Genomic DNA, 27,934 nt, shown 5'->3' with positions numbered 1-27,934 from the left:
ATTATCTGTAATCCCAAGACAATGTACACCTTCTAATGATGATACAATGCCAAATCACTGCAGGAAGTTCTCATTTATACATTATAAAACAAAACAATACTGAAACTCATTATTAATTTTCTTCTTATAAATGTGTCACTTCCAACACATGAAGTTAAAGCCAAACAAAAACAACCAAAGCTTACCTTTCATTTAGTGATACCCCTACAGTCCAATTATCTACATGTACATTACTAGTTACTACTCCAAATAACTAAACAATTACCAGATTTAGCACTCAACTTATATACCAGCAATTCAATAGTCTCTATATTAAATCTCTTATATAAAAATTAATAAAATCAGGTGACTAGGAACTGTGAAAATTAGTAATGGGAAACCTCACTAAAATAGAACTTGGGAGGTTTTGGCAGGGGAGTTCTCATGCCCCTACCGCTTGTGGTTAGTTGCAGAGCTAAAAGGAAGAGATGGACTTGACCATGCAGTGGATACTACTCTTTTACTCCAGCCAAAGGAGGTGACATTTTCCTCATCACCTCCCCAGGCAACAGCTACACCAATGAGAAGCCACCACACTTTGAATTCCTGGTTTACTCAAATGGACAGATACTTCCTAACTGCCTTCCCAACTTACCCCATTTCTCCTTAAAAAGGGGTCCTGTCCTTTGTTCCCTGCACTTGCCTAGAGTTTTTCAGCAGCTGGTTTGTTCCAGGTTGCAATTCTCTTTCATTTTCTAATAAGCCCATCTGCTACTGGTAAAAACTGAGTTTTACATTATTAATTTTGTGTAATTTCATTTTGATTTTATATCCTTACTATTTACACCCAAGAAAGGAAAGAAAGTAAACTCAGTTAATAGTATTTTTAAAAAACCCATGTTTCCTATGTCATAATGACACTTCATCTGTTATACAATAAAAATGCAATAACCTAGTATCTTAAGTATCCTACGTGAGTTGTATTTCAACAATGAAAAAAGTGCATGTTTTTCATATACTTTTTCCTGCTCCCTTTTGTAAACAAACGTTTACATTTGTGTAGCTACAGACTTGGATTTTGAATGCAATCAATGGATACAAAGTAAAGGACCCTACAATGGGATGGAGTCCAGTACTTTATCCTCTTTAACAGGTACTCAGAACAATCAATCAGAAGATGGCTCTAGACAGAACTGATTCAGAGCATTCCCAAATCTTCCACAGAAAAAGAAACTCTAAGATCCTAGGGCTGGAAAGACTCCAGATATCATGCATCCCAGTTTCCTCATTGTACAGGAAAGGACATGAAGCCCAGACTAAATTTTAGCTAGCTTAACCAAAATTAGTTTGAAGACTAGAACACAAATCTTCTAAAGATAAAGTGATCCTTTGAAAATTCCTTTACCTTTTCCCTTCAGGATGGCAAAGTCAGGTTATGATTTTAAAGGTAAATGATACTAAAAAACAAATGGAAAACATAGAATACCAAACAAAAAATCCATCTACTTATGGAAGAAAGGCTTACTAAGCAGACTTGATTCCCTACTAATTTTCAATTCCATTCAGATTCTATCATACCTTGTTTCCCTCAAAAAGAAATTCACTGCAAAGTAACTGCTTCTAGGCAGGCATCGTTTCTAAAGTAAAACTGCCTATTCGTCCCGCTGCAGTAGTTCATGCTGAGAATCCCAACCTACTGCTGACACAGTACTCATTCTTCCTTTTATACAAAGTCCTCTTTAATAAAGAGCTAAGAGTTGAGAAGTAAAAGTATTTCAAAGTCCTTGTTTCTCCTCTGGAGCTAGAATTCCAAATGACTAGAATTCTTCCATGGACAAAAATGATGGCAGAGAAGAGGAGATAAAAATCTGGCTTAATTCTAGCTAAATTTCACTTTTAACTATTTCACTTTGAACTAATCTGAACAAAAATCAGATTCCTAAATTTTTCCAATACTGTAATTGTTTTCAAAATAAAACTACTAAGCAGCAAGTCAAACATTCTAATGCTATCTTACAAGTGCAAAATTACTAAACATTTACTGCCTACTATGCCCAAGAAACTTTCACATAGATTATCCCATTATGTCTCAATAGAAATTTTGCAACCTTGTGACTGAGGAGAACAGGGCCATTTCAATCACTCAAAGAAAAAAAGAACAGTACTTTTTCAAGATTTTTTAAAACAACTGCATTAGCTACAAAAATAAATGAAATTAAGGCATTCTTAAATAATTCCTGACACCTAGTTGCCCCTCAACAAGTATCTGCTGAAATGAAGTACCTGAATATTAAAACTACAGAAAAACTTTCAAAATATCATATATTGAGTATTTACCCAACTGTCTCTGCATGGCCTTAAAAGCTACACAAATGCATTATTGCATTTAATCGTGATGCTAACCTCATGACCTCAGTAGGATTATTATCCTATTTAACTGGTGAACAACCTGGGCTAAGTCCAGTGGAACACCTGGAACTATGTGAGGCTAAGCTGCCATATTGACAGCAGGGGCAACCCTGGCATTTAGTATGTAGAAGCCAGAGATATTAAATGGCTTGCAATGTGCTGGATAAATCCACTGAATTATCCAGTCCAAAATGCTACCACTACTGAGAGACACTAATCAAGATAACTCAGGTTAACATTCAAGATTCTCCATCAACTGGCTCCTATTTCTGTCTCCAATTCAATTAGCATCAGTATTCCAAACTGTCTCTTTAGTACTCCTCCTAACTATCATAATCCACTTTTCTACTGTTGCCCATACTGTTTGCCTAGAATAATTTTCCCAGTCTGTCTTCCCTATTACTCTATGTGATCCCCATCTACTAATGTGGCATCAAATGTAATGACTTTACCTGCAATATGACTTTACCTGCAATCTGACTTTGCAGAATGTCAGTAAAGCCCTAAATAATACTCTAAATTCAATTGTTTAACTAGTTTGGTCTTTTAGTTAGGGCTGGAAACTTTCTGAAGCATCACGTTCTCCTTTTTTTTTTGAATACCCACCTAGAACAATATACAGCCACTGGGAATTAAAGAATTGTTTCTTGAAGAATACAGCATCTTCATTTTAAAAGGAGGGGTTAAAAAAAAAAAAAAAAACACTGAAAGACACCTCAATTCCTTAGTGTCAAGAAAAGAACCAGAATTCAGGCCACAGTTTATAATCCAATGTTAGCACTTAATAAATGTTGGTTAATGAACTCCAACATACAAGAATCAACTTGTGAGCCTGCACTCAACAATATTACATTACACTACAGTTTAGAGGACAATCTATGCCTTAAAATATATGGAAAAAAACAATCTAAGCCTTATCAGAGATTTCCTATTTTACTGTATCTTCCATAAGTTAAGAAGACAATAAATGAGGTTCTTAAGTATTGCTGGTAATTATAAAAAGTCATATAATTTTTTTTTAAAACTCAATAAATTTGAAGTTTCATTTTTCTGCTTAGTCCTTGAAATAGTCACACATAACATGACTTCCTTGTATTCAGACAAAAATACATTATAAAGGCCAGGGTACTTCATGGTTACAGTAATTCAAAATTATACTAGTAAACCAGGAGTCTAGATAAGGACAACAATAACATTACTAGAAATGCCTTCATTCTTGTTAAAACCTTTTTTCCCCTTTCTAGATATTGATATGAAAATAGATAATTAGAAATTGTATCCCAATAATTTTCAACCCGGATTAATCATAAAAATCAAATTATACCTACTTCTACATGACAAAAAGAAGAGAATTAAGATAATTAAATCCTATCACTGCTATATGACTTAGTACATAAAATTACATTTTCCTGCTTCCTATCAGTAAATGCATTCCAACCTCACATTGTTTTTAGAAACCAAGAAGAATGAACACAAAGCATGCTTACAGTATCATTCACTAGCTATACATTAATGCAAGAAACATAGTAAATATATCCTGCCTCATTACTAGTTAGAAAATTATTTAAAAATTCAGATTTTCACTAATTCTTATAATACAGATGTCAGATATAACTTTCTCATATAGTTTTTTTATACTTCAAAGTAGATTAATTTAGTACAGTCCAACATTCAGGAAGACATTCTATTAGTCAGACCAGACCTGTAATGCAAGTTCTAATAGCCCAATCCTACTTCTGAAAACATCTCCTAGTTTCTGCTCCACAAATCAAAGGAAAGAAAACACTTTATCTACAAGAATATTTCTGCTCCAAGAACGTAAATTTATTACAGGCTACAAGAGTCTAATGTGAGAAGAAAATAAAGGAGTGAAAGAAGTCAACTGAAACAGCAAAAAATATGAAGGAACAAGAGCAACAGAATATATGTGTAATAAGTCTGCATGTTAAGCCAGTAAAGCTTTGAAACTATTAATTTTAATTTAGCTTTGAAAATAACAAAGAACAGAAAAATACAGATCTTAAGTTACATATGTGCATATTAAATGAAAATAAAAAGGTCTTAGTCATTTTCTATAAATCAAAGCCACAATAAATAAAGCTCATAAGCTTATCTGATACTTAAACCTAACAGAAGAAATGACTAGCTGCTATCACTGGTAGGCAAACCAATTTATCACTATGGAATGTTCACATAAATCTCATTAAAATGTAAAAACATATTTGGTAGTTTTCCTGACTTCATTCTAAATACAGTAGGAGATATTCTAAAATTTAAACAAACAAAAAAAAAAGAGTATAACTGTAAACTATAATTACATGTTCACTTTCATTTAGTGTTTAGCTATTAAAACGTATAAGCAATTCATGTACAGTGACGATTCTGGACACCCAATCCTTGCTTTTATTTGGCAATTAGAATCAGGCCTATATTTTAATTCTGTTGCGTCAACTTGCTAATTACTCAAATGCATTAAGGATAACAGTCTTGTCTAAGGAAAACATTTGGTTTTATAAAATTGGACTCACTGGTGGTACTTACTCCTATTAAAAATAAAAAGGGCAGACTTGCTGTTAAAAAAAAAGTGATATACTATTGGAAAATTGAGACTACACTGAGACAATGGCAAAAGTTGAACCCATTTAAAACAAAAGCAGAATCTAAAAATAACCGATTTAACTCTTTTTTTTCCCCTTTTCTTTTAATCCAGTGATGATATGTGGGGTGGTGGGAGAGGAGAACAACAACAACAAAAATCTGCTTTTAGTTCCAAACAGTCCATCTAGATCCAATAATGAACTATTCTTGTCACTATATGGAATTTCGCTGCATACCTAGTACCCAGACTGACAAAATTAAAATTATTGTCCCATCTTCATAAGACTAAAATAGGAACCCTAAACTAGAAGGTAACGATCACTGGGTTTAGGAATAAAAACAACTAAACACTTGCAGCCAAAAATATTCTAGTCTTAAATATCTAGATATTTGGGCAAGAGCCCTTTAGACATACTCTTAGAAATGCAGATTCAGATCTAGCCTGGTCAGATTTTACCATTTTAACAGGAATGTCCACAGTACTGGTATTTACTATGAATGTAGACTTCACTCAGTAATACATATCAACGGCCCATCTGAAAAGTTTTTTAAGTATTTTGAAAGATAACACACTAGTCATAAGTGAAACTTGAGGCATATCCTGATACCATATACAGTACTTTAGAAAATTACAAGGAAAATCAAGGCACATGTTTAACTAAAATGCAGGTTCCCCTCCCCTCTTCTCAGGAGCCAGATAAACCCAAAATGTGAGGGGTAAAGCTCCTTCCTTCTCTTTATTTTTTTGACAATAGTAATTCTATTGTGATCATATAGTGATTTTTGTTTTAAATTTACAAACACATTACTTCAATATGTAGAAACAGATATCCTAAAGATGAACAAAGCATTTGCTTTTAAAAGTCTTGCGTTTTAAGTTTAAAAATAAAGGTATTTTAGTTAAGGATGGTTAAATTTCACGATAAAAGCAAACAATTTTATTTCAAGTTCAATAGTATAAAAGTGAGAAGTATTCTCCACTGTTAAGACAAAAAAACTGAACAGGTATTTGGAAAAACTATGCTATGCTATGACAAAACTATTACAGTTCATGAACAGTAAGGAAAAGTAATTCTCCTTATACCAATGCTTCAGAGTACAGCTAACTTAACAATTTTTACATTCATATAAAAATGGAGGCTACAAAAGGGAAAGCATCAAGAGACTACACTTATCCATTTGCATTACCCTGACAAATTTTCTAAAACTTCTAGAAATATCAACTCTTCGTAACTCTTCATATAAACTTAATTAACAGGATTTGTCTTCTAATGTTTTTTTCTCAAATGGGCAAGTCAGAAACAACCAAATCAAATTCAATCTCTAATTCATTAGAATGATAAGTCATAAATTCAGTATCTACCAATGCCCAATATTTTTAAAAAGCAATTAAGGTGTGTCCTATACCATTGCTTTTAAACTTCATTTCAAGCCACATTCCATTCAAAATACCCCTATGCCCCTAGTATATACAAGCAGATAGATTTCCCCTTGGAAACTTCTAGCTCCTTGCAAAGACAGTAGTTACCACAGCAAAACTTTAAAACTCTACGTGGATACATATTTAGCTACTATAAACTTAGAGATGAGAAACACCCCAGCAACATATAGCCTGAATAGATGTATAATCAAGGGGAAAGCCAATACCACATGATTTCACGGTATATATATCTATATATCTGACCACACCATTTCTTTGGAATTAAAACAGGAAAAGCAACTAATAGCAGTACAGAAGGACTGCAGAGAATACAGTAAAAGTTGGTTGCTGAGGAGGGGGGATTTAAATGAAAGGATACAGCCTTAAAGCACCAGTCTGAGTTCCAACTGCCAGGATCTTCTGTACAGGATCAAAGGCCAGGGCTGAAGGTTGATAGGGAAATCCATGGCGAACAGTCTAGGGATGGGCAAATGACATCACAGCAACGAAGGCAGCAAGCAGAATTCAAAAGCAGAAAAGCCAACAGAGGCATTAGCATCTAGAACCAATTATAAGTGATGCAGAACCCATCCATACACATGTACTTACTGCCTTAAAAAAAAAATAAAACCCTATAAATGTATATTAACAACACTTATTTACATAGAACCTGAAATTTTTTAAAAAGTGTATATATATATATAAATATATATCTCTCCCAATTTTACATTTTAATTTCTACCTTTCCATAATACTGATATTCTATAGAAGAAAATTTCTTATTAACATTTTATACTATCATGTCTGAAACCAAAATACTAAAGTTAGTGGTAGTCAAAAATTCTCAAAATGAATGTAAAAATGCAATTCATGCTTTATTTCAAGTGTGATAACTTTGCTACTTTATGCAGATGCTAAATGACAAAACCTGCTTTAAAAAAAAAAAGCTGTCCTACAATAAGTTTTGCCAAGGATTCAGTAAAGCAATTATCAAATATCTATCCCCAAATTTTGCAACTGTAACAGAATGAAAATAAGTACATATATTTTTGCATTTTGCTACAGAACCCTTAATTTTAGGGCATTAGGGCAAAATGTGTATTTAGACATCTTCAAGAAGCTGACATATAAACACATGGTATTTTATGGCAAGTATTAATATCAAGACAAATTTGTATTTCTCACTGAGCAGCCAGTGAATTAATTCGCTGCATCATTCTTTCCGAATTACAGACCGCTGTGGGAATGGTGCCATTAACGGGCAAAAATCACAGTACCAACTTTTTAATCAAACATAGCGATAAAAGGACCCTGTGATTTCATATTTTAAGCTTCCTACCACATTTTAAGAGAAAGGTGAGAAACAAATATCCAGGTGAACTGGTTTGGCTTTTTGATGAACAATAATTCATTAGGCACCGTTTCCGAAGGAAACTTCGGAGTTGGTGAATTACATTAAAATGTTTCAATACAAAGGCTCTAAGGTTATTAAGAATACTAATTAAAGGTCAGTAAAATACGTGAGACGCAACCTTGAAATGACTGCTGCACGGGGAAACGAGAAAGGGGAAAGAAAAAAGACAAAAACAAAAACAGCCCGAAAGGAGTAAGATGATGTCAATCTCCAAAATAACCCACTAAGCAAATGTTTGCTTGAGGAGGAGCGAGCCCTTCATTCGAGGTCTAATTATTACTGGCGTTCTATTCCCTCGCACTCCCATGAAAAGCCCGAGCCGCCCCCTAAAACGACCCCAATTTTCGCGGGGCTGCGAGCTCCCTTCACCTTGCAGAGCTGAAAGTGCTCGGACTGGAGCGTTTCCTGGATCTCGGGCTCCCGGTTCCCAGCCGGGTGCTGCTGTTGCTGCTGCTGCTGCGAGGCCGAGGACGAGCCGGCGGTCAGGCCGTCCAGCACCTTCCTGATGTTGAATTTCCTCATGGTCTCGGCGGAGCTCCCCCGCAACCCGCGAGGGGAGGCAAGGGGCGTCCCCCGGCGCGGGAAACGAGCCCGGGCCGAGGGCAGCTTCCACCGAGGACACGGAGGAGTGGGGCAGAGTGGGAGTGTGAGGGGAAGGAGGCAGCTGGGGAGAAGCACAAGATAATCCAAACAGGAAATACTGCGACGACGAAAGAGCAGCGGCCACCAGAACCCCGGACGGCGACCCCTCTTCTTCCGAGGCCGCCGCCGCTCGCCGCGGCAGCTGTGGCGCCGCTTCAGCCACCGTCGCTGCCGCCTCGCTCCGCGGCCCGGCGGCACAGCAGTGGCAGCGGCGCCCGGAGCCCGCACTGCCCAGCCTCACCTGGCCGCGGGCTGACTCTGCGCCGCGCCGCCGCCCCGGCTCGCCCCCGCCGCCGCCGCCGCGTCCATGGCCCGCGGCCCCGCCGCTCGTCGCCCGCCCCGGCCCCGCAGTCCCTCGGCGCTTCCTCCCGCTCCTGCGCTTCCTCCTACTCCTCCCGGGGGTCGCTGGCCCTCCGTCCACGGCCGCCGCTCGGCCTCCCCGCCGCTCAGCGCCTCTGCCCGCCCGGCATCACACGCTGGGCGCCCGGGGTGGGTCCCCGCGCTCTCCGCCTCGCTCCTCCGCCGCCGGACCAGCCCGCCCTCGCTCCTTCAGAGCCTCCGCTGCCTTCCTCAGGCGCCGCCGCCGCCGCCGCCGCCCAGGCTCCCGCCCCACCGCTCCCTCTCGCCTGACAGGGTGCCTCGGCACACGACACCAACGCCCGCCCCGAGAAGCAGCGGCACCCGCGGTTACAGCGCCGGCCCCGGCGGTGGCGGCAGCTGGGCCTCCGCGGAGCAGGGCTGGGGAGTATGCGCATGCGCTCCGCATCCCCCCCCCCCCGCCACCGTCTTGTCCACCCCCACCCTCCACCTTACACCCCTGCCGTCGTGTGTCCCCTTCGCCTGAGTGGAGCTAAGGCTTAAATTACCCTCTGCGAAAATCCCAGACCATGGTTAAATTTCTCCCACCCCAATCGTCAGGCCAGAGTATGCAGCTGTTTTCTCCGGCAGCTGAGATAGTAAAAATGTTGACTAACGAGCAGCAGGAAGCCTTTATTTTAAATTCGGTCGTTAAAGCGGGGGTTTATGCTCGCACCCTTCAGCGAGGTACACGCTCCTGGCTGCTGGCTGCAATATTGCTTTAGTGATGGGCTTTGTTTTGGATTGTTTTGGATCTCATTTTTGAAAAAGAGCTTCTAGACAACGGTTATGTATGTGGTAAAAGGATGACAGATTTAGGTACTAGAAAAAGAAAGGAGATAAACCGGGGAGTTGGGGGGGGGGGTTATTTCTTGAATCTGTTACTGTCGGTCACATTAAAGCGTGGCCATGGCAGGTAGCTGCTGGAATGGAATAGCGTGCCAGAGAGGAGCCGGTCCAAGGCTGGGTGTCTGCCCGGGCCAGTGACACACCAGCCCTGGCCTCAGTCCGCACTCGGGTGGGTGGGGATGGAGGCGGGAGCAAAGGTGGAAGTAAATACCGCACTGCCACTCATTTTCAGAACCTACAATCCGCCTTGTAATGCCGATTATCCAGTAAGTAATCCCCAATAGCTTCTCCACTCTTGCGAGGGGAAGAGCGCCGACTTTCCCGCTTCTTCACTGGCACAATCTCCCTTGGAGGTGTAGAGACAAATGTCTGGCTCAAGTTTGAAAGGGTAGAGATTCATGCTTAGGGGGACCCTCCCGGAGAGCGTGTTCAAGAAAGAAAGGTGAATGGGAAGCAAGAGGCATTTGATTGGAAAGGACGTAGTAACTGGGGAAAACGTAAGGAAGGATGAAAGCACATAAAGACTATTTCTAATTCGTGGAGTGCGGGTGGGAATGGAGAACACTCTCTCAGGTTAATAACTTTGCCTCTGACCGTCCAGCGAAAAGGCGAGGAAGAGGTAGAACGAGTTTCCTGAACCGAAATCAGAAGCTCCCGCCCTCTTCTTTGTGACTGGCCGCCTCCTACCCCTTCAGGGAAATTCTCGCCACGCTATTAGTTGACGTGACCGGCCTTTAAGAACATTCAGCAAACCAACTACGAGTGGGGCTTAGGGATTTTGGGAAATGTAGTTCTCTCTGGAGCTTCCGCATCCAGGACGATGCCTGACACTTGGAAGCTGTAAAATTGTTTTGTTGCTTACTATTTATTGAATCACTCAGTTAATTCACTGGGTACAACGGACAATAAAACAAATTTTGGAGGATTTCTTAAGCTATTTCCAAGTGGCTCTAAAGTTTTTGTTTACTAATTTAGTTCTCTGAAACACATTTTGAGTTTGAGTCATTGTGCTAGGTTAGGAAGACACAAAAACGCAATACTTGGCTTTCGACAAGCTCACCACAGCCTAAAGGGGGAAAACCTCACATAAAAACAAAGCGTGCAACCATATGATGAGTCCACTGATGGAATCTTGCACAAGGACTAAAGAGAGTAATTTAGCCAGCCAGGGAAGACCTAGATGTGGTGATACACACCATAGTTGAATCCAGATGAATAGGAGTTGACCAGGTGAAGAGGAGAAAGGACATCGGAAGGTAGGTGGGGAGGTTATTGAAAGTACCTGGAGAGCTTTTTGAAAAAATACCAAAACCTCCATAGAGGAAAACTGCAAAAGAGATCATTTGCCCCACATAATTTTTTGATCCACCTTTTTATTTAATTTGGAATAAATTTATAAAACTCTTCAGAGAAGGGACAGCTTCTTGCTGAGAGGATTTGTGGTGCAGTGGAAAAATCCTAGGCTCTTCTGTCTGCCAGACATGGATTTCAATCCAGGCCTTGGTGATAAGGTGCAATGTTGAACAAATTCCTTACTTTTCCTAAGGGTCAGATTCCTCATATGTAAAATGAAATTCATACTACCTTCTTCTCAAGGTTTTGTGAAGGTAAACTAGAAACAAATGTAGTTTGCACTGGGTTGCTTAGCACTCTGTAGATACTCAAAAATGTCAGTTTTTCCATCCTACTATCAGGGTACCTTGAGGTGAAAGGGAGTTCAAGAGATCACCAATTTAAACCAGTACCCTATTTTTTACTTCATCATTTTTGTTTTGATTTTCATGCCTCATCCCTCTCAGCAGATTGTGAATTCTTCCTGGCATTCCCAAAACTTCAATTCATAGAGGACACATGACATTTAAGATGAATGTGGAACATACCTGCTAATGGAGATTAGCTTTGTGAACTTGCAATCCTTCGTCTTCAAGCTCAAGGAGACCAGGACATACCCAGAATTCTATTAGGTAAAAAACAACAATGGCCCCAAAATATTTACCTTATGATAGCAAAAATAAAATAATGGATCCTCAGACTCAATTTTTCTTGTCTTTAAAAATCAGTTGATTTTTAAAATTAAATCAGTAAAAAAAAATAAAAGAAATTATAATATAAAATTTAAGAATCAAATTAAAATTAATTAAAATTTTAAGAATAAAATGATTAAAATTTTAATTTATATTATGCATTTTAAAGTTTAGCACAGAAGAAGTTTTACCCTTAATAATATCTCAACAAAGATTAATTTTTGTTTGTTTTAATGAATGAATCAGTGTGTTGATTCCAAACAATTCAGTAGCTTCTGCCTTTTGGCAAGCAACATTCTCTCAAATGGAATTCTTTCTTACCAACTGGAAGAATGGATCAGGAGATGATGATGTAATAGTATATACCACTGAGAAATTATAGATAGTTATATTACATTTACCTGAGTCAATACAACTCGAAACAATACTCAACTAATACAATGAAAATAAAAAGACAAAAAAAAAAAAAAGAAAGAAAGAAAAAAAGAAAGAAAAATTGACATAGGAAAAGAAAAGCACCTCATTAAATTACTCAGCATGGAAAGCGAAAGACCAGAGTTTTGTAACATTCTGGAATCTGCCACTCCTTGTTGCCTTGTTTAAAGTCTACCATGCCAGGCTAACGAAAACTCTGTGATTGGTCTTATAGGAGCCACTGGATGCTGATCAAGAGGAATAAAATAGACACTGAAAATAAATATTTTAATGAGAAATTATATTACCAGCAAACACTTTCTGGACGTAGACCAAATCTGCCTTACCTGTTAGCATTTATTTATATCCACTTCATTTCAATTTATTTGAATCCCAAAGGAAATATGTGTGACAGCAATTGATTCAATATACTATTTAACACAATATTGAATTTAAATTATTTGTTTAAGTTGCAGCAGAGAGGGGCGCCTGGGTGGCTCAGTGGGTTAAAGCCTCTGCCTTCGGCTCGGGTCATGATCCCAGGGTTCTGGGATCGAGCCCCTCATCGGGCTCTCTGCTCAGCGGGGAGCCTGCTTCCTCCTCTCTCTCTGCCTGCCTCTCTGCCTACTTGTGATGTGCTGTCAAATAAATAAATAAATAAAAATCTTTTTAAAAAATTGCAGCAGAGATATTAATTAGTTAGTTTCCCTAGTGCAGCCCCCTTTTCTGAATGGGTCCCCTAAGTCCTACTAAATTGCTGGGCCAGGTGTTTTGACCAGATAATCACGTATCCTTGTCCAAACAGATTAAGGCAAACATCTAAAGTAATCCATGCCAAGAAGTCCTCTTCTTCTGGGAATTTGGAGTTGAATCAGACAATGCTAATCAGTCTGAACTAGGAAGTTGTGTGGAGCTGGGACTGAAGGTAAGTATGCCCAGACTTAGATGGCACATGGTAAAATGAAACACACACAACCTACAGAGAAGTGACTCTATAGAGAAGTGGAGAGCAGAGTCCCCATTCCTGACCTTCCATTTTCCCAGTACTTATTCCTTATGAAATCTGGCTACTCTTTCTTTCCGTCTTTGTATAAATGAGTTTGAATGGGTTTTTTGGTTTTTAGAGTCAAATATTCTGATACAAATTTAGACACAACCTGCCCCAAATATAAAGGAAGATAGACATACTCTAGCCATCTTTTACTGATAATTTTACCTTCTGCTCACAGTTCTCCCTATAGTTAAAAAGATGCTGCAATATTCTGGCAAGGAGTTGGTGGCTTAGGGTGGAATGGTTAAAATTAGTGGCTGTGGTGAGAAAGGATCAGATCGTGAATCATATTTTTTATAAGATTTGCATTTATTTACTCATCAGAGAGAGAGAGAGCACAAGCAGGAGGAGCAGCGGGCAGAGGGAGAAGCAGTCTCCCACCTAAGCAAGGAGCCGGATGCAGGACTTGATCTAAGGACCCACGGATCTTGACCTGGGCCAAAGGGAGATGCTTAACTGACTGAGCCACCCAGGCATCCCCCTGGATTGTATTGTAATGCCGGAGCCAAGAGGATTTGCTGACGAGGTATGGGGGGGGGGGGGGAAGGATGAGACAAGGATGATGCCTCTGAGTTTTGGCCTGAGCACTCCGGAGAGTGGTGTTGCAATTTTATTTCCACATTTATGAATCCTAGATAATTTTATTACCATTTGTACCTGAGTAGACTGGACAAATATCATCAGCTAAATAAACAAGTCATGTCTGGAAACAAGCAGGATCCACTACACTGTGCTCTTTGTCAGGCTCTGGCCTTTTAACAAAAACAAATAGGGGAGATTTTAGTGAGCTTTCATTATTCCATAAATTTCCCCACCACTATTTAATATTATTTGTAGGACTATCATTAAACCATATGAAAAAATGTCTAGATAAAGACCAGTAAGTTCAAGCAAAGAGAAAATTCCAGAAGTGCAAAACAAAACTAATTAAACAAAATGAATACATAAATGTAAAATATGAGGCATTAATGTAATATGAGTAAAAAATATTGTCAAATTCTTAAAACTGAGACACAGGGCAATCAGGAGTTCCTCAATAAATTTTCATATATTTCAAATGCTAGTTCTACAATGGGCACAATATTTGAACTAAAAAATGATACTCATCATATTTTCAATTTCAGTATCTTGTTTTAAGATTTAAATACTATTGTAAAAATTTTGAGCATTTTGCTAAACTTTTGCCAGAAGTTCAATTCTTCTTCTCCTCAAATAACTCCTTATAATTTGGTTTGTGAACTAAAGAACTAGCAATGAAGTTTGTACTTTATTGTACTTTATGCCATTACTCGTGGTTCATAAACTGCAGTGACTGAAAAAGCTTTGAAAAGCAGTTAAAGTTAGTATTTTGTTCCAAACCACCCTACCCCATTTCTTCCTTTTGCTTCACTTTGCTTGAATCCTCTCCCAAGCCCCCTCTAACAACCTGCAACACACACAAAAAAGGAGAGAGAAAATTGTATATCATAATACTCCTAAAAAGTATTCCTTTAACAGAGATAAGTATCTCTCTCTCTCTCTCTCTCTCTCTCTCTTTTAATTAAACACTACTCAGCACCAGGTCAATAACTAAGTTCTACAAACCAGCAGAAAACTGAACACTTTTTCCCTCAGACAGAGTTGCTAGACATGGCAGCCCAGTGAGATAGTGTCAGTTGCAGCTGACTGGTGTAACAGGGCCTTCCATCTCAGGTTGTGAGCTGGACACAGCTGTGTCACATCTCTTAGTCATTTGGCTATAGAACTTTTAGGTGCTAATTTCTCTTTCTCTTTCCTTCTTTCTTTCTTTCTTTTCTTCTTCCTTTCTTCTTTCTTTCTTTCTGCCCTTTCATTGGGCTCCCCAATCAGTGGAGAGTCTGCTTCTCCCTCTACCCGTCTCCCCACTCCTGCTTGCTCTCTCTCACTCTATTGCCTCTCTCACCCTTTCTCTCTCCCTCTCTCAAATAAACAAAATAAAATCTTAAAAAAAAAAAGGAATGCTGCCTGAGAAATCAAAAAGAATCAAAATAAAAACTTTAATGTAAGGAGAATAGGAGCAATCCTCTCTCCAAGGACCTATCAGAGCCAAGAGAAGAGTACTAACAATGAAAACATGCAAGGTATACTAACTCTCGGAGGTTTTCTATAGGTGGGTAAACACAGTCTCAACCCCAAAGATGGAGTTCCTCAAAACAGGACAAGGTATCTAGCTTTAAACTCAGAACAGACTCCTTGACTGTGTTTTTAGCCAACACCATACACTCAGTTTAACAATGTGTCCACAAACCTACAACTGTGGTACAATAGTCACCCCTTATCAGTGTTTCAGTCACCCTTGGTGAACCACAGTGGGAAGCAGATGATCTTCCTGACTTAACATAGGAAGGTCAAGAGTAGCCTAAGGATACTTCACAATGCCTGCATCATTTATCTCACTTCACCTGTCACATAAGTATTTTTTCATCTCACATCATCACAAAAAAGAAGGGTGAGTATACTACAGTAAGAAATTTTGAGAGACCACATTCACATAAGTTTTAATATAATGTACTATTATAATTCTAATTTATTGTTAGTTATTATTATTAATCTCTTACCATGCCTAATTTGTAAATTAAACTTTATTATAGTTATTTTTATATAGGAAAAAAACATTATATATAGGATTTGGTAATATTCACTGGAAGTCTTGGAAAAAATTCCCCCGAGGGCTGGGGGGACAACTGTATCTGCTTCCCCCAGTTCTGGGCCAACCATCTTCACCTTTCATGTAACCTCTGGCCTCATGCTTATCTTATTTTTACTTCACTCAATTATTCTATTTTCACACACCCATAGTCTCAATTCTACCTCCAGTTGCCACTGCACTCTACCTGGTTCTTTGACCAATGACACAAACTAAGTTCCTTTGGACATGCAATTTTTAATGAACTATCTCTATTCAGTAACCTACTAACATGTTAGTAACCAGAACACTAGTAAAGTCAATATAAAAGATATTGACTATACCTCAGATAAAACGGAGCCTTTTTTATTCTCAGCAAAATAATACACCAAGCTCCCAAAGAATTGGATAATTATTTGGATATTTTCGGAGTGGTTTCTTAAGATAACCTTAGAAGGAAGATAAAACACTTAGCATAAGACAACTTCCTCAAAATTCTCTTCACTTATTTATAACCTCCGTTCCCCTACCCCACTCTTCCCTACCTCGTGGCAGTTTTTCCAATAATCTGATTCTTAGAAAGGATCCTTAGAAAGCCCAGCCTTTGCTGGATGGCTTACTCACTCCCTCCAAATCCCATTCCTCAAACCTCCCAGACAGTTCTTTTCTGTATACTTTCTTATGTTAACACTGTCTACTTCCTTCTCTCTGATACTGGGTTAGTATTCTCATCTAATCAGAAAGAAAAGGCATGAATAGCCCAGAAGCACAAAGACTATTCTTCACAAGGGAGGGACGAGGAATGTGACTACGTACACCTCAGTAGTTTAGTTCCAGTTCGTTCCTGGTCCGAAATACATCTGGAGATGCTGAAGACACAAAATGACTATAGTCTATAAAGCAAGGGAGTACCAAAAGGAAAGCACAGTACTGTGCAATTTCCAAAACAGAAGATCAAGAATCTGAATCCTGGTCCTTATGCCTATCTACCAACAGGGTGATCATTACTATTCCCTTCCAGAAACATTTCTCTGTGCCCACAGTGTGAAGATGTTTTGCTGGGTGTTTCAGGGAATACAAAGATGATACAACTTGGTCGTGGCTCTTGATAAGATGACATTATAGTGATAAGGGAGCAAAATCCCTAAAAACAATGGTAAAAACCAATGCCGAACACATCCTTTAATCTTCTGAGTCTTATCACTGTATATCGTTTTGAACTCTCCGTAGCAACGCGCTCCCATTGGGTATGTACTCATTATCATGGTACCTTGTCCCAGAGGATGGGTTTCCCTAGAGGCAAACCTGGGGTTTGGGAAACATGAGGTGGGAGGAGAAAAGACACTAGGATTACTCAATTCCCTATGATTCTTTCTAAGCTTCTGGTTACTCCCACTAGGTTTCATCCAGACCAACATAATCCAAATATTTCCACCAAGACTTAATCTTGCTCAGCAGCCACAAATACAGCTTCCCTTCCTTGGTTTCCTTATAACCAGAATGATGGTGTAACTTCAAGGTGTGGCTTTATAATCGGGGTATGTGGAGGTTCTCACATTTGCTGACAGGTTAGTTCCTATTTATTTTTCAGCATGATGTGATGTGCTTTTTGATTCTTGCAGTGAAAAATAAGTGATGATTTCTTTCAGCCCAGGCAAGTATGAAGAAAAGGATACCAGGTGCTTTGTGGCTCTGCATTGTTTTCTAGCAGCTGGAGTGACTGTGCTTTTGAGAAGCCAGTGGAAACAGAGTAGTTTGAGAGTACCAGTCAACCAAAACACTTTCACTTGGGGCTAAGCTATTTATGAGGGTAAATGCCGCACTCTAAGGTTGTAATGACATTGGGTGAGGGGGTGGGGGAGAGTCACAGCTATTGCTAAGTAATATTCTCTGTCTCTGTGCTGTTTCACATGATTCATACATGGGTTTCAGGCAGGAGGTTTGTTTCCTGTCATTTATTAAAAGATCTGTTCAGTGTCCTGTATGAGTGTCTATCCTCCATAACCTTATTTTGCCTTAAAATGTGCGTGATGTCCAATGCATGAATTCCTCTTCAGTGGCTGCCTCTTAATCTGCTCATAAACTAGACATGTTCTGCTTATTCACGACAAGAGAGTTTGTTCAATTCAGGAAATTGAGGAGGAAGTTCCATGATATTGTTATCATGGTTCACCAGTCTAGCGGTTTCCTTAAAGAGGCATCTTCCTGCAGTTGAAATTTTGAGCAGAGTTCATGTGCAACCCACTTGGGTAATTCAACTGCTTCTTTAACTATTTAAACACGCAGAGCCAATGTTCAGTCTTTTGTTTTTCTATTTCTTAGGTTGTGACAGAACAGAGATGGCTCAGGCCACTGAGGCAGGCATATCTGGATTCTGTCACTAGCAAAGTGGCATCAGACAAGTCATTTAACACTAGAGTTTTCATTTTCACATGTGTAAAATAGGTGTACAGATACCTACTGAAGTAAAGTGTTGTTAGAGTATAAAGTTCCTAGCTCAAAACCTGTCACATATATTGAAATTAAATGGTAGCTATTCTAATCATTCTCTTGTGTTGTCGAAAGCCACTCTTTAGGTGATTTTATTCTGTTCTTGTGACTTAAATGTTATCTCAACATCGATGACTCCAAAATGCATATGTCCATTTCCAACCTTTTCCCTGAACCCCCGATGTGATGTATATGTGCCTCTTTGACATCTCTACTTAGATATTCAAAGGGCATCTAAAATTTAATGTCTATACTGAATTCTTCACTTCTGGTAGTAAACTATACCTTACATCTCCCACAATCTGCCTTTTGCATGTTAATGCCTTCCTATCCTCTAGATGTTCAGGCCCACACAAGTAAACTTGTACCACCCTCTCTCTTAATGTCTCTTCCGCTACATAACACCCCCCAACACACACAAACACCTCTACTTCCAGTTCATCAGCAAATCCTATCAGCTCAATCTTTATAATATATTCAGAATTTGACAAATTCTCACAACCTCCATTTCTCGTGCCTTACTCCAACCTAGCACCATTTTTCATCTCGATCTTTGGACCATATACCAGTCTAATCTCCTCTCATCAATTCTAAAGAGTGAACAATTTAAAAGGTAGATCAGATTATGTCACCTCCAGTGGTTTCCTGTCCCTCTCCAAGTAAAGTTCAAAATCTTTTAGAATGGCCTAGAAAAGCTCTACAAGATCTGCTCCCTACTCTCCTTCTGTCTTCTTGTCCTCTCTCTCTCTCTCCTTGTTCACTCCACCATAGCCACATTTGCTTTCTTTACTCTTCAAATATAGTAAACACACTTGTGCCTTAGGAGATTGCACTTGTTGTTCCCTCTGCATAAACCAATGGTCAGCAAACTTTTCCCAAGAGCCAAGTAGCAAATATTTTCAGATTTACGGGCCACATATAGCCACAGTCACAACTATTCAACCCTGTCGATGTAGAACAGAAGCAGCTGTAGACAATATGTTAACCATTGAGCATGGCTGTGTTCCAATAAAACCTCATTGGATAGAATTTGGCCCACCCCGGCCACTGCTTATCTTCCCCTACATTTGACCTCCACATATGCTATATCCCCAAATTTCCTTTATAGGGGTCCACAGCAGGCCACTCTAAGATGGGCCAGTTTGGTATGAAGATTATTTTGAGTTAAAAAGCAATCAAACCCCAGCAGATTTAGGAATAGCTCTTTAGCTCCTTCACAACTGCCTAAAGATTTAGATAGAGGACCTGTTCCAGGAAGAGAGCTATCATCATAGATAAATACATTATTCTATGAACTAGGTATGATAGATGGGAAAGGACCTACCAAGGCTTCTCAGATGAAATTCTTCTGTGTCCAGTGTCAGTGTTTCTGTAAGCCAGCAAACATTTATTTACCAAACATTCATTCTTTTTCATCTTCCTGTCAATTGCATTCCTTCCCATTGAAGTCCCAGATCCCCACCCTACCCACTTCTCCTTAGTTCAGAATGACACATATACCTCATTTTGCCTATCTTTAGAATTTCCATGCCTGTGGGGCTTCCCTATATGTACAAAAATAAAATTGATTTTCATCTATTAATATGTTTCATGTCAATTTAATTCTTAGTCTAACTAGAAGGATCTTGAACAGGACAGGAAATTCTTGCTTCCCAACACCTTCATATCCCTGTCCAGTTGTCACAAATGTCACCTTAACAATATGCCTTCTTTGACTTTTTCCTAAGAAATAGGAGCAATTTTACCCTCTCTACTCTCCACCTTCCCACACACACAGTCAGGAAATTCCTATCCCCACTCCAGTCCCCTTATTAGCCTTATTTTCTCTGTAGCACTGGTCCCTGACACACTACATTTTTTTTGTAAGGGATTTTGTTTTCTTCTCTGCTGTATCCCTGGGACATAGAACAGTTGCTTACAATAGAATGAATCAATGGGCTTTGGGCCAGAAGGCAGAAGTTCCTTCTGGCTTCTAGTAAGTCGGTATGACCCTTAGGCATTTCACTTAACCATTCACATTATAAATGTCCCTTTCTAAAATGGAAAAAAAATAAGGCAGGCTGTAGAGATGAAATCAAATGGTAAATTTAAACAAAAACAAAAACTGTAAAAAGTAATAGAAATAAAATTTGGGTTTGTTAGTTGTTGTACCCTATTGTCTCTTAAGAAAAATATAATGGGGTTACCTTTCGCTTTTCTATAAGTTGTACCAAAACATCTACTTAACTTCTTTCATTTGTACCATTCCTTCAAATAAAGTAATTTGGTACCCCCCCCAAAAAAAAAGAAAAATATAAGAACTTTTCAAATCAAAGAACTTTGATTTATTCAAAATTCTAAATGACCAAAATAATTTCCTCTTCATGGTCATTTTCCCTGCTTCAGACTTTGCATATAGAGGGGAAAAAACTGAAATCTTCAGAGATCTTATGAAGATTCAATCTAACTGAGTTCCCTTTTCCCAAACATTTCTTTGTAATCTAAGCATCTACTGCAGAGATCAGACAGAGGCCATCATTTGGACCTCTGTTTTATAATTTAAGAGCCAAATATCATTAAATTTTAATTACTTAAACCTAGAATTTTATCATTGACCCACATTTTCTCTTAGTCATTTGGTTTGCAAGCTATGACTTACATTTATAAGATACCTAAAATGGAAAGGTTATATGCCTGAATATTATTGTCTAGTGTTTATGACTTTTACTTCCTGGTGAATTAACTCCAATATTTGCTCTTATTAATTCGAAAGTGATCAAGTTTCAGAGAAGCATAAAGTTCTATCCAACTGCCAAGCCTCATCTTCAAATACAGAAGGATTTAGCCTCTCCAGGTACAGGGGAATGAGCATTTCTTATACCTGGGTAGAGAGTTGTTATTCACCAGGAAAGTAGTTTTAGGGCTCAAAGAACTTGGAATGAGTTGGAATAAGGGATTGGGGCTAAGCAAAAAAATGGAAGCCGAAATAATTCTGACATGGTAAAACCCATTTCGCTTGCTGTTCTTGAGCGTGAATTCTTTCTTTCTTTCTTTTTTTTTTTTTTAGATTTTTATTTGACACAGAGAGAGAGATCACAAGTAGGCAGAGAGGCAGGCAGAGAGAGAGAGAGAGGAGGAAGCAGGCTCCCCACTGAGCAGAGAGCCAGATGCGGGGCTGGATCCCAGGACCCTGGGATCATGACCTGAGCCGAAGGCAAAGGCTTAACCCACTGAGCCACCCAGGCGCCCCTTGAGCGTGATTTCTTGTGTCCAAATAGCAAACATAGGATCCGAGATATTTTTTTTTTTTAAGATTTTATTTATTCATTTGACAGAGAGAGATCACAAGTAGGCACAGGAGCAGGCAGAGAGAGAGGGGGAAGCAGGCTCCCTGCTGAGCAGAGAGCCCAATGTGGGGCTCAATCCCAGGACCCTGGGATCATGACCTGAGCCGAAGGCAAAGGCTTAACCCACTGAGCCACCCAGGTGCCCCATGGATCTGATATTTTCTTGGCTGCCGCACAACTTAAGACTGCTGCATTAGTGGTAGCCAATTATCCAGGAGCATATTTGAGAGAGGGACAGAGATCCTCAAAAGAGCAGATTTGAGACATTATTGCTACAGTAGGCACAAAGTTCACAGTGTGCAAGAAGTGAAACTTTCTTCATCTTGAAAGACTAAAATTATTTTCTGACTTGAAACTCACTTTCAGGGGCACCTGGGTGGCTCAGTGGGTTAAGCCGCTGCCTTCGGCTCAGGTCATGATCCCAGGTCCTGGGTTCGAGCCCCACATCGGGCTTCACATCGGGCTTTCTGCTCAGCAGGGAGCCTGCTTCCTCCTCTCTCTCTGCCTGCCTCTCTGCCTACTTGTGATTTCTCTCTGTCAAATAAATAAATAAAAATCTTTAAAAAAAAAAAAAAAGAAACTCACTTTCAATTTTTTTTAACCTATTATAGAAAATTGATCTAATCACATTAGGTAAGCTAAGGGGATTTTTTAAAAGCCATTTCAGATTTTAAACTCAGTCCTTTCATGTTTTCTTTCTGTCCCCCTTTTACAATTCTGTCATGGTGGCAAACTGTTACTGACTTCTCATTCCTCTCTGTGTGACTTGCCACATCTTCAGCCCAGGTAGTAAATCACAAGCCATCAAAATGCAAAAAGAGTTTGGGAAAGCCAGTTTAACTTCCTGCAGGAGACAGCCAAGATACAGCAGTAGACTCAACAGATTTCTAGGGCTGATGCCATATCCATGCCCTTGCCACATCCTTCCAATATGACATCGCTTTGTCCTGTTCTAAGACAGGAGGGGTCAGGGGCCTCTCTGTAGCCCTCTCCAGTCTACTGTCCCGCTACATTTGCAGTTTATTGCCAGCAACAACTGATGGGGGGGTTGCTTTCTTTTCTGGGCAGTTTGCAGTTTTCCTGGGCCTCCCCAAGAGCAGAAGGCACAGGTTTCCAACTTGTGGATAATCAGACTTAAAGGGAACTAAAGGAGAAAGGAGATGCTTGAAGAGATAACTATGTTTGTGGGATATCCATCCCCAACTCTCCATTCTGCCCAAGGAAGGAGATACAAGGCATAGGCCTCCCCACACTTATATCTAACCCTTCCACTCTTTTCTTCTGCCTTCCCTTCTCATATCCCTATGGGGAGAGCAGAGAGCAGACAGAATACCTTCCCCCCACCCCTGACCACTTTTGTCTGCCTCTTAAATCTTTCTATTTAGAATTTAAGCATACACATTGAGATGTCTCACTTGACTGCCAGCAAAATTTTCATAATCTCTCAATGGGACAAACTGGGACACTCTGAGCCTAAAAGTGGTGTGGGGGAGGAGGTAGAAGGGTGGATGATGAGTAAGGGAAAAATCATGTTGATAAATAACACAGTTTTCTTAGCCTGCCATATTACATTATATTCCACAACCTTGTAATATCATTATTATTATTTTGGCATAAGTTTTTATAGACTCCAGGGAGAAGGAAGTCATCAATTTTGTTTTAAATTTTGGCATAAGTTTTTTTTTTTTTTTTAAAGATTTTATTTATTTATTTGACAGAGAGAGATCACAAGCAGGCAGAGAGGCAGGCAGAGAGAGAGGAGGAAGCAGGCTCCCTGCCGAGCAGAGAGCCCGACGCGGGGCTCGATCCCAGGACCCTGAGATCATGACCTGAGCCGAAGGCAGCGGCTTAACCCACTGAGCCACCCAGGCGCCCCATAAATTTTGGCATAAGTTTTTATAGACTCCAGGGAGAAGGAAGTCATCAATTTGTTTTAAAATATTTTCATAAAAATCCTAAGAGTTATCCACATTCAGTGTGGTTCTCTCCTCTGTACTTTGAGAAGTGTCACTCTGTTGTTTTCCCTTCAGGGGAAAAAATATTGACAACCAGATTATCCAAAGTCATGGGTTCAAGATAAAGTAAGGGGTGCTGTCAGCTATGTAGCATCCCATTCCTTTTCCGTAACAGACTGAGGTCCTCTGACATAAATAATGAAAGATTCGGCCTTCATTGACAGTGTGATCACTTTTGCCTGAGAGCCCAACTCCTCCACACAGTAACTCTGAAACAATGCTCCTCTGGAGAATTTAATCATTTACCTTGCCAGGCCCTCATCATCCCACTTTCATTTCACTTAGGCGAGGGGTAGGTAGGAATAAATCTCAGAATTTATGAAAATGAACATTATTTCTTTTTATCCACTTTTCAGTTTCTGTCTCCCACTGCATTTTTTTTTTTATTTTTTATTTATTTGTCAGAGAGAGAGGGAGAGAGAGCGAGCACAGGCAGACAGAATGGCAGGCAGAGGCAGAGGGAGAAGCAGGCTCCCCGCCAAGCAAGGAGCCCAATGTGGGACTCGATCCCAGGACGCTGGGATCATGACCTGAGCCGAAGGCAGCTGCTTAACCAACTGAGCCACCCAGGCGTCCCTCCCACTGCATTTTTAAAGAAACTACCATTTGAAGTATTGTTTTAAATCATGGTGTCAAATTTTTACATTAGTTTGTAGCCTTGTGGAGATGATCAGAATTTAGGGATATAGATTATCAATGAAAATTTCAGGTTTCTGAATCAAATTTATAAGCTGCATCAATAGCAAATATTCTGTTAATTCACCTTGACTTTGTCTTTTCTCCTAGGATTAGTAAATCATTCTACAGGGGTCAGTTATCTTTCTCTCAGATGTTCTTTGTATTTCAATGGTCAAAGTTTTTAGTTGATATTCTATCCAACTACTGGAATAAATACCATTCCTCCTAATATCTTATTATCCCTGCCTTTGTGATTTTCCTTTGTTGCTGCTGACATTTTATTTATTTTTTTGATGACTGACTTTTCTAAATCGGTAGTTTTGAAAATGTTGCATTTTCTCTTGACTGGTCACCATCCAAACAACTAGAAAACTCAACTGACTGTAACAGTCCTAAGGTTCAGCCTCATATCTGGTGGCTGTAGTGCTGTTGTTGTGAGTGCCTAATGCTCATGTCTCCATTATCAATAATTTCATAATTAATTATTTCTTGGAATGTTTATATACAGAGGTATTTATTAACAGTGTTAGAAAAAGGAATAGACATACATATATATTCACTCTAGTTCTACCCTCTTGTATCGTAGCCTCTTTTAATGAATCTACTCTGGATTCCAGCACAGCAAACCCAAATTCTGTGAGTCTGGTTTCCTACCAGCTGTCACATCCCACCCTCACTGGCTCTGTTCCTGGGTCCTATTTCCCTCTGGGCCTTGGCTTGGGCTTTTGTTCCTCTCCAAAGGATACATTGCGTGATTCTCTACTGTTACCGCTGGCTCCGGCCTTACATGCCCTTTGATACAACTTGCCCCATTTTTCTATTAACTCCAGCTATCTGGGCTAGAATTAGGAGACACAGACCAGCCACCTCTGCTTCCCCTACTTACCATCGTGCCATGCCAAACCTTGGAGACACTGTTGCAGCTGAGTTCCTCATGACATTATGGTATGAAGGAAGATTGACCTATGATCAATCTATAGAGTAAACTGTAGTTAACCAGAATAACTAGTACACATAAACTCTGCAACTTCTATATACTGAGATCAGAAAATAAACTCTCTCTTACCACAACATAGATTTATGAAGCTGGTCTTTGGCATTATCTCCAGTTAGGTTATAGTTGAGTCCAAATTCAGGCTCATCCCTTGCATTGGGCTATGCAAGGGTAGATTACCATGATGGTTGATGGGATGGGTAGGCTGAAAGATTCTATTGATGTAGGACTTGGTGACCTTGGTGCATAAGTCCTTGAAGTGTGGGTTCAGGAATTCAGTCATGCCTCAGGCTCAAAACCACGTTCTCTTTCTGTCATCTAACTGCCTTTCTACTTAAGAATTTCAAAAGCTTAGCATAACAGAATTCTAAGCTGATGCCAAGATACCTTGTTATGTCAACAAGGCAAAAGATCAAAAAAAGGAAGAATAATGTTCAGTGACTGAACCTGAAAATAATACAGTCAATATCTTTCATTCGTATAACATTTTACACTTTTGAAAGCATATAGTCTGTTTAATATTCACAACAATACCTATGTATCATTGTCCCTAGTTTAGGACTAAGGAAATAAAGCTCAGGGAAGAAGAGTGGCTTGTAAAGTTACACAACAAATTAATGGCAGAACAAAGGTGAACATTCAGCCCCTTGTATCCTCTGTGCAGAATCCTTTCTTCTGCACCACACTGCCTTTGTGAATAGCCTGACTTATAAAATGACAAAACACAGGATTATGAGAACATGTTTTGTTTGGGCTTTACTTTAAAGATTGGTCCTGATCCTCTACCAGATTTTCTCCATTCTCTTCAATATTCCTTTTCCTGTGGATTCTTCTTCTAAGCCAACTCTAACTCAGCTGCAAAATTTCCTTATTCCCCACCTGCCAAGTTTTCTTCTCCTCCTTAAACTCCTTCTACAAGTCCAATTAATATGACTAGCCAACAGTACACTCTTAAAATCTTTTTGAATATCTGAATGCAAGAATGGTTTCTTTAGACTGTGTCCTGTTTCCTGTTAGTATTCAAAACACATTAAATAATCTTTACTGGAAATTTCAGGGTCTGAAACCATAGATAGTGCTGACTTTTTCCAACATGTAAGGTACCTCCTCACAGAGATTTGTGGGGTCTAGATTACCCGACACATGAAAAACACTAAAGAACAACTCCTTACATTTAATAGCTGCTCAGTAATAATTGTTATTGCTATTGTTTTCATTATTATTTGGCATGCAGTGAAGGATAAGAAATGAATCCCTCTCAGGTCAGACTGAGGAAGACTTAAAAATGTACTCAATTCTGGCTCGGTGGGTTAAAGCCTCTGCCTTCGGCTTGGGTCATGATCCCACGGTCCTGGGATCAAGCCCCGCATCGAGCCCCGCATTGAGCTCTCTGCTCGGTGGGGAACCTGCTTCCCCTCCTCTCTCTCTGCCTGCCTCTCTGCCTACTTGTGATCTCTATCAAATAAATGAATAAAATCTTAAAAAAAATGTACTCAATTCTAAATGGGAATTGATGTTGTCCTTCTAACTTGTACAGTCAAAAATTTAAATCACTGCTTTTATTTGGGTATTGTTTTAAAATAAACATCATAATTAATTTTTACAAGTATTAAAAGAATACTAGCCTGGGAAATTTCTGTTTTTACAAGTTGTAGTTTGCAAAACCTGTTCTGCATTTACATAGTTACCTGTGGTAAAGGTGGTTTGGTTGCAGTTAAAAAAGTGCTCATTGCACCAACATTTCATGGCAGAGATACTGTAGTATTGCAAATGTTCTGGATTCCTTTTAGTCTCTTTTTATTTTGTAATTACTTAGGATATTTGGATGGAAATAATTTCCTAGCTGTTCAGGAGTTCCTCTTCCCATGTGGTTTATTTCTCTCACCTGAAATAGATATCTATTTTTAATTCCAAAAATATGCGTGCTTAAGCACACTGTCATGATACTTGAAAACTGGAAACTTAACAACAGCAGTAATAACAACACTCAACTTAAGCCTGGGAAGATGGCATAATAAAACTATGATGCAGTCAAATTTCACTTCTACCTAATAAGCCACAATAGGGGGTAGTTTTGCACCTGCTCTTAACTTGGTTCAGTGTAGTGGTTGCTGTTGCTGAGTGCACACATTATGACAGGAGGAGTAACCAAATGGCTTCCCATGGAAAGTTTCATCTGTGATTTCCACTCCCTGCCTCCAAGATCCCGTGTATTATCTCTTCCCAAGAAAACAGACACAGTTGTCCTATCACCAAATTATCCTACTCCTTCCTACAAATTCCAGGCTATTTCTTCAATGCAGCAACTTCTCCTAGTCCCAGAAATCCAAGCTCATCATTCTGCAAACAACTAAAATATTGTGTTACTCAGTAAAGGTTTCCTTAATTGTTTAAAAGGGAGGGGACTATTTTTCTGTATTTTTGACTCCCTGTGCAATTCTCTGAGCTCACCTTCCTCAAACTATGTACTTTGGTATTTACATAATTTGTCCATGCTGAGTCATGTTATGTCTGAGGTGATTGTTTGGGTCTGTTTGCCATTTGATATTTGAACTTCTGTTCTTTAAAATCTCTTGGATGATAGAGAGACATGAATGACTTTTATGGAATGCCTATCAAACAGTTTTATC

General features: G+C 39.4%; 1 protein-coding gene and 1 long non-coding RNA gene across 8 annotated transcripts in view; one reads left to right on the top strand and one right to left on the bottom strand.

Moving 5' to 3' along the window:
- The window catches only part of STXBP5 (syntaxin binding protein 5), a 185,388-nt gene extending 176,896 nt beyond the window's left edge, over positions 1–8,492 (bottom strand). For all 7 annotated transcript variants that reach the window (XR_007127922.1, XM_047732215.1, XM_047732217.1 and 4 more), the window contains exons 1-2: positions 8,190–8,492; positions 6,786–6,883 (exon numbers count right to left, since the gene is read on the bottom strand). Coding sequence is in view for 6 of the 7 variants with exons in the window: in XM_047732215.1 (XP_047588171.1) it covers positions 6,786–6,883; positions 8,190–8,342 (251 nt within the window). In the remaining variant the exon portion in view is untranslated. The remainder of the gene's footprint in view (positions 1–6,785; positions 6,884–8,189) is intronic.
- Positions 8,493–9,889: 1,397 nt separating this feature from the next.
- On the top strand, positions 9,890–17,363 carry LOC125101780 (uncharacterized). The gene is made up of 5 exons (XR_007127923.1): positions 9,890–9,934; positions 11,468–11,632; positions 12,912–13,031; positions 13,482–13,683; positions 17,201–17,363. It is a non-coding gene; the product is annotated as an uncharacterized LOC125101780 (long non-coding RNA).
- Positions 17,364–27,934: the final 10,571 nt, after the last annotated feature.

The sequence above is a fragment of the Lutra lutra genome, chromosome 6 (genome assembly GCF_902655055.1).
Source record: "Lutra lutra chromosome 6, mLutLut1.2, whole genome shotgun sequence".
NCBI classification, from domain to species: Eukaryota; Metazoa; Chordata; class Mammalia; order Carnivora; family Mustelidae; genus Lutra; species Lutra lutra.
The sequence above is the reverse complement of the archived record's forward strand: the minus strand, read 5'-3'. Positions and strand labels throughout refer to the sequence as shown.